The sequence below is a fragment of the Chiloscyllium punctatum genome, chromosome 4 (assembly GCF_047496795.1).
Source record: "Chiloscyllium punctatum isolate Juve2018m chromosome 4, sChiPun1.3, whole genome shotgun sequence".
NCBI lineage: Eukaryota > Metazoa > Chordata > Chondrichthyes > Orectolobiformes > Hemiscylliidae > Chiloscyllium > Chiloscyllium punctatum.
Window position 1 is genome coordinate 93,055,890 of NC_092742.1, and position 18,299 is coordinate 93,074,188.

At 39.3% G+C, this 18,299-nt stretch overlaps 1 protein-coding gene across 7 annotated transcripts in view; it reads left to right on the forward strand.

Annotated features, from left to right (window-relative positions):
• The window catches only part of knl1 (kinetochore scaffold 1), a 128,052-nt gene that overhangs the window by 1,130 nt on the left and 108,623 nt on the right, over positions 1-18,299 (forward strand). For 6 of the 7 annotated variants that reach the window (XM_072569310.1, XM_072569314.1, XM_072569309.1 and 3 more), the window contains exons 2-4: positions 6,317-6,374; positions 10,349-10,391; positions 13,512-13,571. In XM_072569310.1, coding sequence (XP_072425411.1) covers positions 6,340-6,374; positions 10,349-10,391; positions 13,512-13,571 — 138 coding nt within the window. In that variant the 5' untranslated portion in view covers positions 6,317-6,339. The remainder of the gene's footprint in view (positions 1-6,316; positions 6,375-10,348; positions 10,392-13,511; positions 13,572-18,299) is intronic. The other variant, XM_072569315.1, reaches the window with a different exon arrangement.

The window sequence follows — 18,299 nt, forward strand, 5'->3', positions numbered from 1 at the left end:
ATCCGATAAAATTCAACCTTAGACCCATCAGGACAAAGCAGCCTGCTTGTCCGATCCACCAACTTAAATATTGTTAATGAATAAGTGAATGTTAAACTCTCGCTTTGCTGATATGTGTTGTCCCCGTTTTTGCACGCGATTTTAATAAGTGGAACTTAGCAATTTTAACAAAGCTGTGTTGTCTTGATTTATAATGTGCATAGTATTTGGAATGATATAAATGAATTAATAGCACAAATAGAGGTTAATGGATATGATCTTCTAGCCATTGTGGAGACATTGTTACAAGGAGTTCAAAACTTGAAACTAAATATTCAAGGTTAGCGACCTTTCAGAAGAGTAGTGGGCTGGAAGGAAAGAATAATGAGATAGTTTGGTGTGAGATGGAATAAGTATGATCGCAAATAATGCTTTTGGATTAGAGAGACAGAGGATCCGTATGCTTGGAGGCAAAAATAGGGAAAGAAGATGCTTTTGGGAATAGTTTATAGACTCCCCAACAGTAGCTGCTTGGTAGAATAGAAAATTAATTTAATAATGATTTGATAAGAATATGTATGTAGAAATGGCAGTACATTGTAGATGACTTTTGATTCTTATGTAGATTGGGTAAATGAAATTGGAAAAGTTGGTCACAAGAAATAATTCATACATTATTCGAGACAGTTGTCAATCAGAGCAATCAGCTATTTTAGATCTGAACCTACAATGAGGCAACTTTAACAAATAGTCTAAGTAAAAGATCCCCTCAGAAGCAATGACCATATCATAATTGAATTTAGGATAAGAAAATGACAAACTTTGCTAACTGTAAATAAGTGCAATTATAAAAGAATGGGGACCATGCTGGCTGTAGTGGACTGGAAAAGGAGTTTAGGAGAATGTTGAGGAACAATGGGAAAACATTTAAGAAGTTAGTTCATGGCTCACAGCAAATGTAAATCCTAATTAAGAAGATGAACTCTAGAAAGAGATTAACTAGTATCAAGATAGCCAAGAGTGGGGAAGTGATGGCCTAGTGGTATTATTAGACTATTAACCCAAGTAATGTTCTGGGGACTTGGATTCAAATTTTGCCACTAAATGGTGGAAAATTAAAGAAAATCTCTATTCTTGACCAGAAATCATTTGTTGGGAAAAACCATATCTGGTTCATTTATGTCCTTCAGAGAAGGAAATCTGACTTCCTCACCTGGATTGGTCCACGTATGACTCTCAGTTGCCCTTTGAAATGACGTAGCAAGCCATTCTGTTGTACCAATTGCGACAAAGTCTTAATGAAATAAAACCAGATGGATCACCTGATATTGACCGAGACACCAAAACAGCCCTGTTGGCCCACCAAAGTCGTCCTTACTAACATTTGGAGGCTAGTGCCAAAATTGGGAGAGCTGTCTCACAGGTTAGTCAAGCAATAGCCTGACATTGTCTGTAAGGAATGACTCCGTGAGTATGACCATGTCCCAGACAGTGCAATGGTATACAGTTGAGTGGCCCTAGGAACCCTCAACATTGACTACAGAACCCATGAAGTCTCATGTTTTCAGATTAAATATGGACAATATGTATAATCATCCCGCTGCTGATGAGTCAGTACTGCTTCATATTGAAAACATCAAGGAACCACTGTAGCAAGGGTGCAAAATGTAATATATGTGGGAGATTTTAGTCACCAGAATTGGCTTGGCAGCAGCACTACTGGTCGAGTTGGTTGCGTCTTAGGTTGAGTGGGCAAATGGTGAGGTAACCAATGAGGGAGAAACACACTTACCAATCTTCTGGCTGCCGTTGCATCTGTCCCAGACAGTATTGGTAAGAGGTATTGGTACGCACAGTCCTTGTGGAGACAAGGTCTCACCTTTGCATTGAAACTACCCTCCATTGTGTTGTATGGTACTATCACTGTGCTAAATGGGCCAGACTTCGAATAGTTCTAGCACTTCCAGACTGAGCATCCATGAGGCCCTGTGCATTATTAATAGCAGCAGCATTGTATCCTAGCACAATCTGTAAACTTGTGGTCTGACATCCTCCACTGCCCCCCTCCCCAACCATTCCCATCAAGCCAAAGGATTAGCCCTAGCACAAAGGAGAATGCAGGAAAGCATGCCAGGAGTAGCATTAGGTATTCCTAAAAAATGAGGGATGACCTGGTGAAACTATGAAACAGGGCTACTTGTGTGCTAAACAGCAAGCATCCAATGATAAACAGAACTAAGTGATGCCACAGCCAATGGATCAGTTAGAAGCACTGCAATCCTAGCACATCCAATCGTGGATGGTGGAGGACAATTAAACAAATGATGACAAAAAGAGGATGCCCTGCAAATACTCCCATCCTCTACATATTGCTGTGAATACTTCAGCCTTATCTTTTGCACCAACCTTTAGCAAGAAGTGCTGAGTGGATGATCCATTGTGGCCTCTTTTGCCATCTCCAGTGTTCGTGATACTCTTCTTCAGCCAATTCAATTAATTATCCTTGATATCAAGAATCAGAATCTCTACAGTGTGGAAACAGGCTATTTTGGCCCAATAAGTCCAGACTCCGAAGAGTAACCCACCCAGACCCATTCCTATATCCTATTACTCTACATTTACCATTGACTAATGCATCTAACCTCCACATCCCTGAACACTACAGCAATTAAGCTTGGCCAATTCACCTAACCTGCACATCTTTGAACTGTGAGAGGAAACCTACGCAGACACTGGGAGAATGCAAACTCCACACAGATAGTTGTCCAAGGCTGGAATTGAGCCTGGGTCCCTGGTTCTGTGAAATAGAGGGTTCTAACCACTGAGCCACTGTGCAGCCCCAAACAGTTGGAGGCACTGGATACAGTAAAGACAATGGTCCCTTAACATTATGGAAATTGTACTGAAGACTTCTGATCCAGAACTTGCTGTTCCCTTCGCTAAGCTCTTCTAGTACTGTTACAACACTGGCATCTACCTAATAATGTGAAAAATTGCACAGGTATGTTCTGTACCTAAAAAGGAAGACTAATTCAACCTGGCCAGTTACTACCCTGTCATTCTGCACTCAATCAGCTGGAAAGTGATGGAAGATGTCATCATTGCTATCAAGCAGCACCTGCTCTGTGATGCTTATCTTGGATTCGGCTAGGGCCACTCGGCTCCTGACCTCATTACAGCTTTGATTCAAACATGGACAAAAGAGCTGAATTCCGGACGTGATCCTTGACATCAAAACTCTGCTTAACAAAGTGTGTTATCAAGGAACCCTAGTAAAACTGGAATAAATGGGTATCAAGGGCAAGCTGCTTAGTCGTATCTGGAATGTAGAAAGATGGCAGTGGTAGGTGGTCAGTCATCTTGGTTCCAGAATGGTCTGCAGGAGTTTCTCTGGATAGTGTCTTAGGCCCAACTATCTTCGCTATTTCATCAATGACCTTCCCTTCATAAGGTCAGAAGTGGGGATGTTTGCTGCTGACAGCACCAGTGTTCAGCGCCATATGTGACAACTCGGACACTGAAGCAGTGCATGTTCAAGTGCAACGCAATCTGGACAATATCCAGGTTTGTGCTGACAAGTCGTGAATAACATTTGCCTGACACAAATGTTAGTGATTATCACCAATAATAAATAATCAAACTACTGGCCCATGACATTCAATGGTATTACCAACACTGAATGACATTCACTGTCAAGGAACTATGAACCTGCACTCCAAGATCTCTTTGTTCAGCAGCACTCCCAGGACCATTAAGTGTACAAGTCCTGCCCTGAATGGCATTCATTTTTGGAGTCTCCACATAAATGCAGTGGTTACAAGAGCAGGTCAGAGGCAAGAAACTCTCCTCTTGACTCCCCAAAGCCTATCCATCATCTACTTGGCACATGTCAGGAGTGTGATGGAATACTTCACACTTGTGTGGATGGCTGCAGCTTCAAGAACACTCAAGAAGCTTGACGTGTCGGACAAAGTAGTCTGCTTGATCGGAAAGACATCAGCTCCCTCCACCACCCTCAGTAGCAGCAATATGTACTATCTACAAGATGCAGTGCAAAAATTCAAAGTTCCTCAGACAGCACATTCCAAACCCATGACCAATTTCATCTAGAAAGTGAAAGGCACCGGACGCATGGCATTATCACCACCACAACCTGCAAATTCCCCTATAAGCTATTCATAGCCCTGATTTGGAAATATGTAATCGTGCATTCACTGTTGTAAGATTAAAATCCTGGAATTCTCTCCCTAATGACATTGTGGGTCAACCCATGAATCAACATGAGTCAAGAAGGCAGCTTGCCACCACTTTCTCTAGGACAACAAGGCTTGGGCAATAAATGCTGGTGAGCCACCTTGCATCTCATGAATGAATTAAATAAAAAACACAAATTTTTGCTCATATTTTAAATCTGAGGACTTGGAAAGTTTTAAAAGCCAGTAAAGACGACCAAAGAAAAGGAAGAAAATAAACCAGGAAAACTAACAAGTAATATAAAAAGATAGACCATTTTACAAACACTAAAAGGGATGTGAGAGGCCAAAGTGAATGGAAGACTCTTAAAAAATGAGACTGGGCAAATACTTTGCATTTGTTTGGATGAGCACAAGAATAGTATTCCAAAAATACTAACTAATCACTGGCAAAGATGGGGAGGTAGTAAACACCATTTTTAAAAAATATTGGGTAACCTTAAAGCCAAAAGCTGATAAATCCTTGGACCTGATGGGTTTTGTCCACTGATTTTCAAGAATGTAGCTACTGAGATGGTAGGTGCACGGGCTCAAATCTTTCAAGAATCTTGGAGCCTGTGGTGATAGGCAGTTTTCCAATGTCTAAACATCTAAATTCAAAAAAGGAAGAAGAAACACAAATGGGTCACGATAGGCCAGTTAGATTAACGTCCTGTCATTGTGTGAAAATGTTAATCTATAATAAAGTATTTAGAAACGCATGATAAAATCAAGCAGAATCAACATGCCTACTTGAAGGGAAATCATTCTTAACAAATGTATTATAATTACCTCCTCAAAATAATAAACTGGATAGATAAAGTAGAACCAGGAGAAGTAATTTATTTTGATTTTTCAAAAGCTGCAAGGAACTGGCAATTAGCTTGCAATCTTGTGAAAGAATAAAAGAAACCTGAAGGAGACTTTGGGTAAAGGGTGAGGAGTTGCTATGTCTTTGCTGAATTGAATAAACATGTACAAAAGAGTGTGTGTGTGTGTGTGTGTGTGAGACTAAGATCTAATACCTGCTTTCTCTTTTACCATTACTTTTATATGGCTCGGAGGTAGGAGACCAGGGTGTTGGTGGAGGGTTGCTCTTCAGACTGGAGGCCTGTGACTAGCAGTGTGCTGCAAGGATTGGTGCTGGGTCCATGGCTTTTTTGTCCGTAGTATCAATTTTGGATGTGAATATGGGAGGTCTAGTTAGTATGTTTGTAGATGGCACTAAAATTGGTGGTACAGCATACTTGAGGAGTGGCAGATGGAGTTTAATCGCTGTTATAAATGTGAGCTGCTACATCAGGGCAGTTCTTACAAGCTTAATGGTAAGGCTCTGTGGAGTATTGCTGAACAAAGACACCTTGCAGTGCGAATTCATTGTTCCTTGAAAGTGGAGTTGCAGGTAAACTGGATAGTGAAGGTGTTTGATATGCTTAGTTTTATTGGTCAGTGAATTGAGCAGAGGAATTGGGAGGTAATTTTGCGGCTGTGCAGAAGACTGGTTAGGCCACTTTTGGAATACTGCTCAATTCTGGTCTCCTGCTATGGAAAAAATGTTGTAAAACTTGAAAGGGTTCAGAAAAGAATTACAAGGGTGTCGCCAGGATATGAGAGTTTGAGCTACTGGGGGAGACTGATTGCGTTGGGGTTATTTTCCCTGGAGTGTCAGAGGCTGAGGATGTCATTATAGAAATCTATAAAATCATGAGGGACATGGATAGGGTGAATAACCAAGGGTTTTGTTTTTCTGGGATGGGAGTCCAAAACTAGAGGGTTTAAGATTAGAGGGGAAAGATTATAAGGGATAAGTTTTTCATGCAGAGGGTGGTGCATGTGTGAAACAGTTGCTTGAGGTACAATTGCAGCATTTAAAAGTCATCTGGTTGGGTATATGCAGGGTTTAGAGGGATAAGGGCCAAATACAAGAAAATGGGTCCAGATTTGAATATCTGGGTGGTGCGGACGAGTTGGACTAAATGGTCTATTCCTGTGCTACACAAATCTATGACTTTGTGCTGCAAAGTCAGTTTGCCTGACTTGAAATTAGAAGTCTCAGAGACAATTGTTTTTGAATCCTATTGAGTTATTTCTTTCTCATCTTGCAGGTTTTCAGTTCCTGGTTTAAACCATGGATGAAAATTTTCCTGTATTTCCAGAGGCTAAGTATGTTCTTCGTGTTGATTAGCATTTGTTTTTGGTTAGCTGTCATTTTAAGTAAACCATGTACCCACTGAGCTCTTTTAAGATAAACCAAAGTGGTTCAATACTTAACCATTCTTTTTTTCTTATAAGCAAAGTTCTTGTATTTGCTGGTCATGGAAACAAATGAACTTTGTCCATGCAGTTTTCTCCTCCTTATCTGTTACAACTGGGATTTGTTCCAAAGTTGGTTTACATTTGTTGATTCCACCTGGTGGATCAACTGCACTTGTATTCAAATGCACTAAGTAAGAGTCCAACCCAAAGATTTATTTCCATTGGGAAAAAGTGGGGAATATCTGTAGAACAATTTGACAGGTGAAGAAGTGTGCACTTCTATATTTTCTTGGACAAGAACCAGTGAAGCCAGTATTTTTGTTTTCAGTGTAAATGGATGCCAAATGTAAAAAACCTAGAAGTTTAGAATTAAAATGTGATCCATTGTCCATCATATTTGGATATAACTATTATTTCCTGACTCTCCAAAGTGCTCCTTTTTATGTAGCAGAATTTGAGCCTGGTTCGGAGTTAGATACAGCATAAATCTAGAACCCTTAATGAGTTACTTTGTATTGAAACTAATTATAGAAATAAACATGATGGCATTTTATATGAAAGATTAACTCCAAGTGTAGGCAAGGAATTTCTAACGTATTGGGAAGCCCATTATGTCTACTGCTAACAAGTTTATGAGAAGACCAAATCTCAAAAAGGACTACACATTATAATGTATGAGAAGAATGTTTTGATTCTCATGTCGCCTCTGGTCAATGCATTATAATTCTGAGTATGCCAGGGAATTGTTAAATGACGAGCTTTCCTTTTAAAATCAAACCAGGCAAGTTGAGTCTCGTCAAGGGATTGCGAGGGCAATTGCACCATGGGATCACTATCTGAAAAGTCTCTGAGCTGAAAAAAATGCAATTTATGGACAAGTTATTTCTGTTTGCAAGGGTCAGGTCCAAGTGTATAAGCATAGGTGGCTTCTAATACACAAAGCTACACTGCAACCCCAACCGGTGATCTGAATTAGTCATTGGTTATAATATTTAACACATTGTTTAGCAATTGTTGCCCAGTCCACTGAATTGAAGTGTTTGGAGTTTTGCTTGTCTAGGCTAATTTGCTGTAGTCAGCAATACATAAGAGAATAGACCAGGAGTGGAGCGTACTTTGCCAGTGAATTAGGTCATAGTAGACAATGCATTTCAGTGCCAACTTCCCATAATATCTCTGTCACTTGATGTCATTAGTCTTTAAAAATCTATCCATTTCTGTTTTAAACATGCTCCATGATTGAACTTCATATTTTCTAATTTTTCTTCTCCTCTGAAATCATGACCTGGATTCTAGACTCATCAATCAGGGAAAGAAGCTTGTCAATATACACCTCATCACACCTGCTAAGAACTGAATAAGTTTTGATGAGACCATCTCTCAATCATATTATTAGATAATACAGGTTCAATGTCCACTCAAAGGCAATTGCATCACTTTTTTGTGACCTGGAACAGCCCACATGCATGGATGTAGTGAACCATTAGAACAGTCCTAACACACATTCACTAGGCAGGTCATAACCCTTATACAATTTTAATGAAGTTTTTTTTTAAACTTGCTTTCAAGCAGAACACTGCGCTAGTGGAATTGATCACTAAGGACAGTATTCACTTCGTAACATTGCTCATGCTTTGTTCAGGATAATTATTCCAGTAATTTCTTTGGGCTTTTAAGTATACCACCAGATATTTGTACTGCTTATGAAAATCAGCAATGTCCTTGGTTATTGAACAACACGTGCACTCTAAATCGGTTAGATGTGCTTTTAAGGACTTGGTCTCTTCATTTAATGCTGTTGTGCTGTGATTATTAAATATAGCGGTGTTTGGTCAAATGCAAATACCTCTTCCCATTTGTGGGATGAAAGTACTCCAAAATTAAAGCCATGCATGAGAACAAACTCCAAGTTTCAAAGAAATTTACAATTGTTTAGTGTTCCTAATTTTGCTGCCAAACTATTTCTGTTTAAATGGGTTTGGAATAAAATCTTGTTTCAAACATCTTTTGTTTATTATGTGGTCATCTATTAAGGCAATGTCATGGCACAAACGCATCAAACTGAAAAATGTAATAAATTTGTGCACCTTAGACCAAAGAGTGTGGGACGTGTTCCTCCTGCACTTAACAAAGACTTGGGGAACTTCTTTTGACCAATCCAAGTAGACTTGCCAACCAATCTCCACCTTTTCTCATAGAACATAAATTGTTCTTGTGATTTGGTATTCTTGTGATTCTATCCTGATGCACGCAAAGAGCTTTTTACTACAATATTCTAGTTGTTTCCAACACGAGAGTGGTGCAATATTATTGATTGCTGTGACGCTTGTCCTGACCAATACAATGTTCTTATACGGAACCTCTTCCTTGTGTCCATCTCAACAGCATTGTTGTCTTGATAAGCTTATCTTTATCAATTTGTCCAGTATATCTCCTAAAATCCATTCTGTATTTTCTGTTAAATCCATGGTACAATTCTGGGCCCCTTGAATGATCCTGATTTATGTAAAACATCCTTTGGCAATGCTGTTCACAAGTATAGATTCATTACCACTTATACCCATTTGTAGCTTTGCACAACCATCAACCTTGATCTTGCAATTAATGCAAATCTGTCAGTCTGCTCCTCCCTGAGGTTTATGATGGATGAATTGGAATGTTTTTGCAATTGAACATGAGCAAACCAAAGAATAAATCTGACCCCTCTCAAGGTTTATGGCATATCTCCAATTTCATTCCTTTTCCTGATGCTGAATTTGATGATAATCAGCCTTGTAATTTGATTGTATGGTGCAGATTTCAAATTAAGATCAATGAATCTGTCAGTCAAGCTGTGTCTGTTTGGCCATCTGCTAGTGTCCATATTTTCATCTACAGATACCAACACCTTAGCTGTCTCCTATATGCTGTCTGGATCTACTTCATCTGAACGGCTACACCTTTGCCATATTCAAACTTCCCTTGAAATCTTGTCTGTAAAATTCATTGGATTTTTATTTTAAACATGTTGTAATTTTAATGCATTAAAGCATTTATTAGCATTTCAATAATTGTTCAGCACATAATCTTGGAGCAATCTAATATTCAGCTATTGGAAATGTATAATGAAGAGAAAAGATGGCTAGGTTTAAAGAACTGCTACTGTGCAGTATGTAAGCTAGCTGTTCGCACAAGGTCAGTGCTATACCTACATGTTCTTGCTGCTAAATGCAGAACAATTTTGTTCATTTGAATTAACCATTTGCATTGGAAAGGTAGAAAAAAAGTTATTGATTTCTGGTGCAGTTCATTTTGATGAATATATGAAGTTCACCAGCAAAATTGATTTTGCTTTTTTGGTTAGGCTTTGCGATGATTTTAGTTTTCAGATTTTGCACTGTTTTTGCTCATTTTCCTGTGTTTTTTTTTAACACCGTTGCTCTTATACTCTTAAGGTTACAGATTTTGGGATAGTAAGAGATGACTGCTGGGAAGCTCATCTCCTATGGATGTGTTAAACACCGCCATTAGGACTTCCCTACTAAACTTAAATATTTTCTTCTAGTTGTATCTCACTGTTTTGGTGTCCAAGTCTAAAGACAAAGTGTTGCCTTCTCTCTCCCATTATATTCAGTCTTTGAAAAGAAATGTAAATTGTTCATATTATGAATTCTCATTTAAAGTACTGTATTTTTCCATACTTCCCACATCAGTCTGCCAAACCAAATGTTCGAATGTTGGCTGTTGTGGATGTCATGAATTTTTCAAAGTAGTTCAAATATAAAATTCCAATTTTCACCACTGCACAATTAATCTTTTTGACCAAATGAAGAGACTTCAAAAAGATCACAGTAGTGTTGAATTTGTATTAGTTCTAAAGTTATCCTTTTCTTACTTTTCAGTGCTGAAATCCAGGAAGGGAAATGCAAGAGAAGACAATCAGGTGTAAGTTTTTGATTTGGTTATTAATTATCTTTTCATGACCGAAGATGCATTCAAAAATAATTCAAATCTTCACTATGTTTTACGTGCAATTCTTGCTGTGCTTACATTCCTGAATTGTGCATCACAAGTGACAGTCAAAGATGAAAAAATGGCAGATGCTGGAAACCAAAGTAGACAAAACTGGAGACTGGGAAAAACATAGCAAGCCAGGCAGCATCAGAAGTTGGTTATACTCAACTTTGAATACAACCCTTCAGGAATGAAGGTGGGGTCAGAGGAGTTGCAGATAAAGGGGTAGGTGGGGACAGGGGTGGAGTCAGAAAATAATGATAAATAGTTGGTATGACCAAGTTGTTTGATGGGAGGACTAAATCAGCATGGAAGCTGGAAGGAGTGGTTGGTCAGTGGAATGGAGGGGTGCTGGAAAGGGATGTTTTTTGAAATTGGAGAACTCAATGTTTAGTCCTCCAGGCTGTAGGCTATACGGGCGGAAGATAGGGTAGTGTTCTTTCAATTTGCAGTGTGGTTCGTTGTAGCAATGGAGGAAGCTGAAGATGGACATGTCGAAGAGGGAATGGGAAAGGGAGTTGAAATGGGTAGTGACTGGGAGCTCAGGCTGGCCCTTGCAGGCCCGCTTACATGCTCGAAGAAATGTCCTTAGTTTACATTTTGTCTCACCAATGTAGAGAACCACCTGATGAAGAAGCAGTGCTTCTAAACAAACCTGTTGGACTATAACCTGGTTAGTGTTTTTTAACACTATAAAGACCACATTAGGAGCACCAAATGCAGTAAACCAGGTTGGGGGAGAGGCAGGTGAACCTCTATCTCACCTGGAAGGACTGTTTGGGGCCCTGGATAGAGGTGAGGGGGGGTTGGTGTGCTGGCAGGTTTTGCACATTTTCTTATTATGGGGAAGGTACTGGGGGGGTGAACCAAGGAGTGACAAAGGGACTATTCATTGGGGGAAGCAGGGAGGGGTGGGGAGGGGAAGATGTTCTTGGTGGTCAGGTCTAGTTGGAGTTGACAGAAGTGTTAGAGGATGATATGTTGAATGTGGAGACTGGTGGATCCTCTCCTTATTGCATTTGGTGGGAGGGAGGCAGGAATAGAGTTTAGAGCAGTGAAGCGAGGAATGGAGGAGGTACAATGGAGGGTTGCCTGGATGACAGGGAAAAGCATGTTGTTTAAAACAGGTTGACATTTTGGATGCTTAGGAGTGGAATGTCTCCTTGACAGAGCAGATGTGACAGAGAAATTGGGTAAACGTGCTGGAAGTTTTGCAGGATACAAAGGTATGTTCTTCCTGTTTGTCTACTCACAAATGACAGTCAGCATGTAAAGAATCCAACTGAAAACATCAACCTCCTTTTCAGCATTTCTAAGTTATTTTTACTGAGGTATGTTTTCTTTGTCACGTTGTTGAAATTTTAATTAAATATGCAGTTTTCGCAAATTGAAATCTCTATTTCAGTTTGTAAAAACTAGTTAAGAGGCCACAACATGACTGCAAAAGATCTAACAACCCCTGAGTTTTTAATTGTAGCTGTGATAGTTTTTCTTATTTGAATATGAAGATCTGAAGGTTTGAAAAATCTTTGTTCAAGGCAGTTTTCTCATTGAAGTGTCAACCTGTACCTGAGCACAATGACATGATAGTGTTACAAGTTTTTGATGAGATCTTTTAAACAGTGCAAGTCACATGCAGAACTCAGCGTGCACAGACAAAACAATGTGATGCTGATCAAAATTCCAGTTCGTTAAAACGTGCAAGAATGTTTTTTCATTTTGTTCTTTTTCACCTCAGTAGGAAGAAGCAAAAATATTTTATTTCTACAGCAAATTTGCAAAAACTGCTTTGTAACACAGATTATTTAACATTCATCACTAGTCCATCAATAGCTATAAAAACATGCAAAATATTTCTAAATATCTGTTGATGTAATGTCCTTTGTAACTGCACCATTAATTGTATAAAAGAAGGTTGATTATATAATACTAGGATACAAAGGACATCTAAGTTAATTCAGTGATAGAGACATCAAGTATCCACCTATTTTGTGGTCATTAGCTGGAAATCATTGTCAGTTTTCAAACATTTTTATGTCCGATTTTATAAAAATGAATATCACCATCGAAACATTTGTGACTGTAAGGAAACCATGCAAATATATTTAAAAAGCCATTTTAATCATATCCCATTGTAATCATGTGAATGAAAATTTTAGTTAGGAGGATGACCAGACAACCAACTTCAAAAAGGGGAGAAAAAAAATTAGGAACAATTGGGAATTCCGTTTCACTTCTAGCCTATCCTGATAACTAACATTTAAGGCACGTGACCATTTGCAGCCAAAATTAGCATGGTATCTACATTTTTTTTTTCTTGCAGGTTTATTATTGGCTACAATGCCATGTTTTCCTGTCAGATTGTTTGCTTCAGCTGTCTTCTAAGGAATTACTTTGTTTTCATTGATATTCACATTTTTAAATATATTCACTTTGTCCATCTACAATGAGAACTAGGGTTTAATAAAATCAGCTAATATTGCACCAGTATGAAGTGTATCTCAATATGATAGTTAAATATGGTTACCAATATTCCTATTTGATTAATTATATAAACTTAAATGCTAAACTCATTGGAAATTTAAAAAAAATATATCAGCATTTAACTATTGCTCGTCACCTTGTTCTCTCAGTTGATGTATTGAAATAGATCTTTCCACTGTTAGATTTTAAAAAAAAATACAACTATGTATCAACGTTTTGCTCCATCTGTGAAACTGCAATATATCTTCAGTGTTTTAAGTTGTCCTGAGTGTTTTTTTTATGGCAGGTTAGAGGAACACAATTTTAAGTGAGCTCTTGCCTATTATCAATTCCAGTTTGAACTGATGCTTCTGACTATCCGCCGTCTTCTCAGTTGTACCAATTTAGACTGCACAAAGATTTGCAATTACTGAAAGCTGCTTTGTGTAAAAGGCCTAAACAGCAATATGATGCCATTTAAAATTTCAGCTAGTCTTTTAAATTTTAAGCCAAATTAGGTACTGACCCATGTTGATCCATCTGTCTTAGAATGTTTTATACTTAAAATTCCATTCTTCTTTCTCCAAGATTTTGAAAGTTTCAAGGAGCCCGCTTCGAACTTTGAAAGAAGCTGATATCAGCCAGAAGGTAACAAGGAATTACCAAAATAAGTAAATGTACTGAACTGTTTTTACAGATAACAAAATTGTGTGGTATGTCATTTGTGACATAACTGGCTTTGTGACATGGGAAATAAGACATGGGCAAATTGGCAGAGGAGAGGTATTTAAGCTTACATATACTGATTTGATTCTACACAAGTGGGTGCCAGAAGCCATACTGAAGCCCATTTGAAGTGACTAAATTGGTATATGGATAGGATTTTTAAGTGCATTAGCAAAGAACACATTCTGATTGGAATGCTTCTATGGAAACTATTGTTTGCCATTTCCAATCTAATGGTGTGCCCTAGTCCTGGGCGACTGTGCTGCATTTTGGGAAAGCAAATCTTAGCAGGACTTATACATCTTAATGGTAAGGTCCTAGGGAGTGTTGCTGAACAAAGAGACCTTGGAGTGCAGGTTCATAGCTCCTTGAAAGTGGAGTCGCAGTAGATAGGATAGTGAAGAAGGCATCTGGTATGCTTTCCTTACTTGGTCAGAGTATTGAGTACAGGAGTTGGGAGGTCATGTTGCGGTTGTACAGGTCATTGGTTAGGCCACTGTTGGAATATTGCGTGCAATTCTGGTCTCCTTTCTATCGGAAGGATGTTGTGAAACTTGAAAGGGTTCAGAAAAGATTTACAAGGATGTTGCCAGGGTCGGAGGATTTGAGCTACAGGGAGAGGCTGAACAGGCTGGGGCTGTTTTCCCTAGAGCGTCGGAGACTGAGGGGTGACCTTATAGGGGTTTACAAAATTATGAGGGGCATGGATAGGATAAATAGGCAAAGTCTTTTCCCTGGGGTCGGGGAGTCCAGAACTAGAGGCCATAGGTTTAGGGTGAGAGGGGAAAGATATAAAAGAGACCTAAGGAGCAACGTTTTCATGCAGAGGGTGGTATGTGTCAGGAATGAGCTGCCAGAGGAAGTGGTGAAGGCTGGTACAATTGCAACATTTAAGAGACTTTTGGATGGGTATATGAATAGGAAGGGTTTGGAGGGATAGGGCCAGACAGGTGGGACTAGCTTGGGTTGGAATATCTGGTCGACCTGGACGGGTTGGACCAAAGGGTCTGTTTCCATGCTGTACATCTCTATGACTCCTCTGATTCAATAACTATTTTGAATCAACCTGTTCAGATATGTTATACATCACTGGAGCAAGTGGGATTTCAATCCAAGCCTTCTGGACAAGAGGTAGGGACACTACCATGTGCTACAAGAGCCCCATACACATGAGGTTAGTTATATCATCCTGTTCAGATAGGCTATAACACCCCACACAAGTGGGGCTTAAACCTGGGTATTCTGATTCAGAGGTGAGAACACTACCATTGCACCACAAAACCCAGTACACAAGTGAGTTGATATTTTCTAGGATGTTAAGGCACACCACTGCAGCAATCTTGAACACAAGCCTCTTGGCTCAGACAGCGACACTGCCATTGTACCACAAGAGCTTCCACACACAAGTATGTTTTAATCAACTTGTTCAGATATGTTATGAAACGCTATGTTTGAGGGCCAGTTAGCTCACTTGACTGATTTGCAATGCAGAGTGATGCCAACAGTGTGGATTCAAATCCCACTCGGGCTGTGGTTGCCATAAAGAACCCTCTGTCTCAACCTACTATTCTGCCCTAAGCATGGTGACCCTCGCAGTAAAACATGACCAGCAGTCTCTGAGAGAACAGCTCCATTTTGTTGAAGACTATGGGTAACCATTTCATCATTCCTTGATGAAGGGTTTATGCCCAAAACATTAACTCTCCTGCTCTTTGGATGCTGCCTGACTGACTGTGCTTTTCCAGCACCACACTCTCAACTCTGATCTCCAGCATCTGCAGTCCTCCGTTTCTCCTAGTTCAATCACTTCAATCTGCATACAATTGGTTAAACTCCATATAGTGTATTCTATCCAGTTTTCTAAAATTATCGAAATGTGGCCAAATCTCAGACTTGCAATGAGTCATCTTTCATATAAATTTTAATCATTAATTTTAAAATTATTCAAACCTCCTCCACTATCCATTTGCTTGACTCCTAGTTCTGAGAATACTTTACAACTGATCATGTTTCTGGCTGGAAGAAAAGTGCCTGGGCCCATCCTTGTTTTCTCTTCAATTGGGGTTTAACCCATGTCCATACATTGATTTTATTTTCCTATTGGTCGTAAGATTCCACCTCCTGAAAGCATGAAATATTGTCATCTTTCTTCCAACACTCTCCAGTTGCAGTTCTTGTATTTAATTTAAAAAAGCTCCAATTTGAACTTTCTATCTGAAAATAAACCTTCATTTCCAGCTTTCACTTTTTAGTGACCATCTTCTCTCACCAGGGTTAGAAGGCCTTCAAGTCTGAAGAAGAATACAATAAGACTTAAATGTTTGAGATTTTTCTGTTGTTTGCCACTGAGCTTGTATCTCCATTCTAAAATAGTCCACCTTAGTGCTGACTGACTCTTTATTCACATTTAAGAGTTTTGTTTTTAAAAACATGTTCAGAAAGTTATGACATCCCTTCAGGGGAGGTGGAACTTGAACCTGAACCTTATCTTCCAGAAATAGGGAAGCTACCACTGCACACCTAAGTTTGTTTTTTTTTAGTCAAACTGTTCTGATATGTTAGGATATAACTCTGGAGCAGGTGGGACTTGAAACAAAGATCTTTTGGATTGGTGGTAGGGACCTCTGCATCACAAAATATGGGTGACAGTGACTCAGTGGTTAGCACTGCTGCCTCACAGTGCCTGGGTTTGATTCTAGCCTCAGCAACAGTCTATGTGGAGTTTGCACGTTCTCTCCATATCTGCGTGGGTTTCCTCTGGGTGCTTCAGTTTCGTCCCACAGATCAAAGATGTGTAGGCTTGATAGATTTGCCATGCTAAATTGCCCATGGTTTTCAGGGATGTGTAAATTGGGTGCATTAGTCAGGGGTAAATGTAGAGTAATACAGTAGGAGAATGTGTCTGGGTAGGTTACTCATTGAAGGGTTGTTGTGAACTTAAAACACAACTAGGAGTAAGACATCTGGCCCTTTGAGCCTGCTCTGCCATTCAATGGCTGATCTTTTTGTGCACTCAGCTCCACTTACCCACCCTCTCTCACTATATCTGTTTCCTGTATTGTTCAAAAAAAAAGCTCTTTACTTAATAAATATTTTTAAAGCTGTGTCAAATACTTCACTGGACAGGGAATTCCATAGATTTACAATTTACAATTTACAATTTACAATTTACAATCCTTTTCAATTCAGTCCTAAATCTGATCCCTCTAATTTTGAGGCTATACCAACTCTGCACCTCCTTCAGTGCCAGTACTTCCTTTCTCAAGGAAGATCAAAGCTGCACATAGTACTCCAGGTGTGGCCTCACCAGCACCCAGTACAGCTGCAACATAACCTCCCTGCTTTTAAACTCAATCTCTTGAGCAATTCCATTTGTCTTCCTAATTACTTGTTGTACCTGCACACCAACCCTCTGATTCATGCACAAGGATGTGCAGGTCTCTCTGCAGAGCAACATGCAGCAATATTTTACCATTCAAGTCATAATCCTTTTTAGTGATACTCCTACCAAAATGTATGACTTCACATTTATTTATATTGTATTCCATCTTCCAGACCTTTACCCACTCACTCAATATATCCATGTTCCTCTGCAAAGTTTCACAGTCCTCTGCACACTTTGCTCTGCCACTCATCTTAGTGTCATCTGCAAACTTTGACATCCTTCACGTGGTCCCCAACTCCAAATCATCTATACAAATTGTGAATAATTGTGGTGCTAACACGGATCCCTCAGGCACACCATTCATTACTGATTGCTAACCAGGATAACACTCATTTATCTCTATTCTTTGCTTTCTGTTAGTCAAACAATCCTCCATCCATGCTAATACTTTACCGGTAATGTGATGCAGCAGCCTCTTGTGCAGCATCTTGACAAAGGTATTTTGGAAATGTAGATACACTGCATCCACAGGGTTCCCTCATTGTTGACTTTGCTCATGATGTCTTAATGGAGTTCCAAAAGATTAGTTAAGCATGACCTGCCCTTCACGAACCTATTGTGTCAGCAGAACAGGACAATTTCTATTTAGATGCCTTGCTATTTCTTCCTTGATAATAGACTTGAGCATCAGCCCCGCTACAGAAGTTAAGATAACTAGTCTATAATTCCCCATCTTTTGTCTACCTCCCTTTTTGAACAGTAGCATTATAGTTGCTGTTTCCCAATCTACTGGAACTGCCTCAGAGTCCAGCCAAATTTTGGAAAATTACCACAAGTGCAGTTGTGGTTTGTGCTGCCACCTCTTTTAGTACACTGGGATGCATCCCATCAGGGCCAGAAGATTCGTCTATCCTTAGCTGCATTAACTTGTCCAACACTACTACTTCCATAATATTGAATTTGTTTCCAGGTCCTTAAGTACTTTTGTCTCTGTCAATTACTGGCATGATATTCGTGTCCTCCACTGTGAAGACCTTCACAAATACTTACTCAATGTCTCGGCCATTTCATCATGTCCCGTAACTAAATGCCTATTCTCGTCCCCTAAAGCCAATCTCTTTTCCATTTTTATATATTTATAGACACCTTTTTTTGCTTTCTGTCTTTATTTTGTGCTAGTTTTGTAAGTGCTATTTTTTTTATGGCTTTGGGTTGAGCTTTAAAGTTTTCCTAATCTTCTAGTTTCTGTTGATCTTGGCCACTTT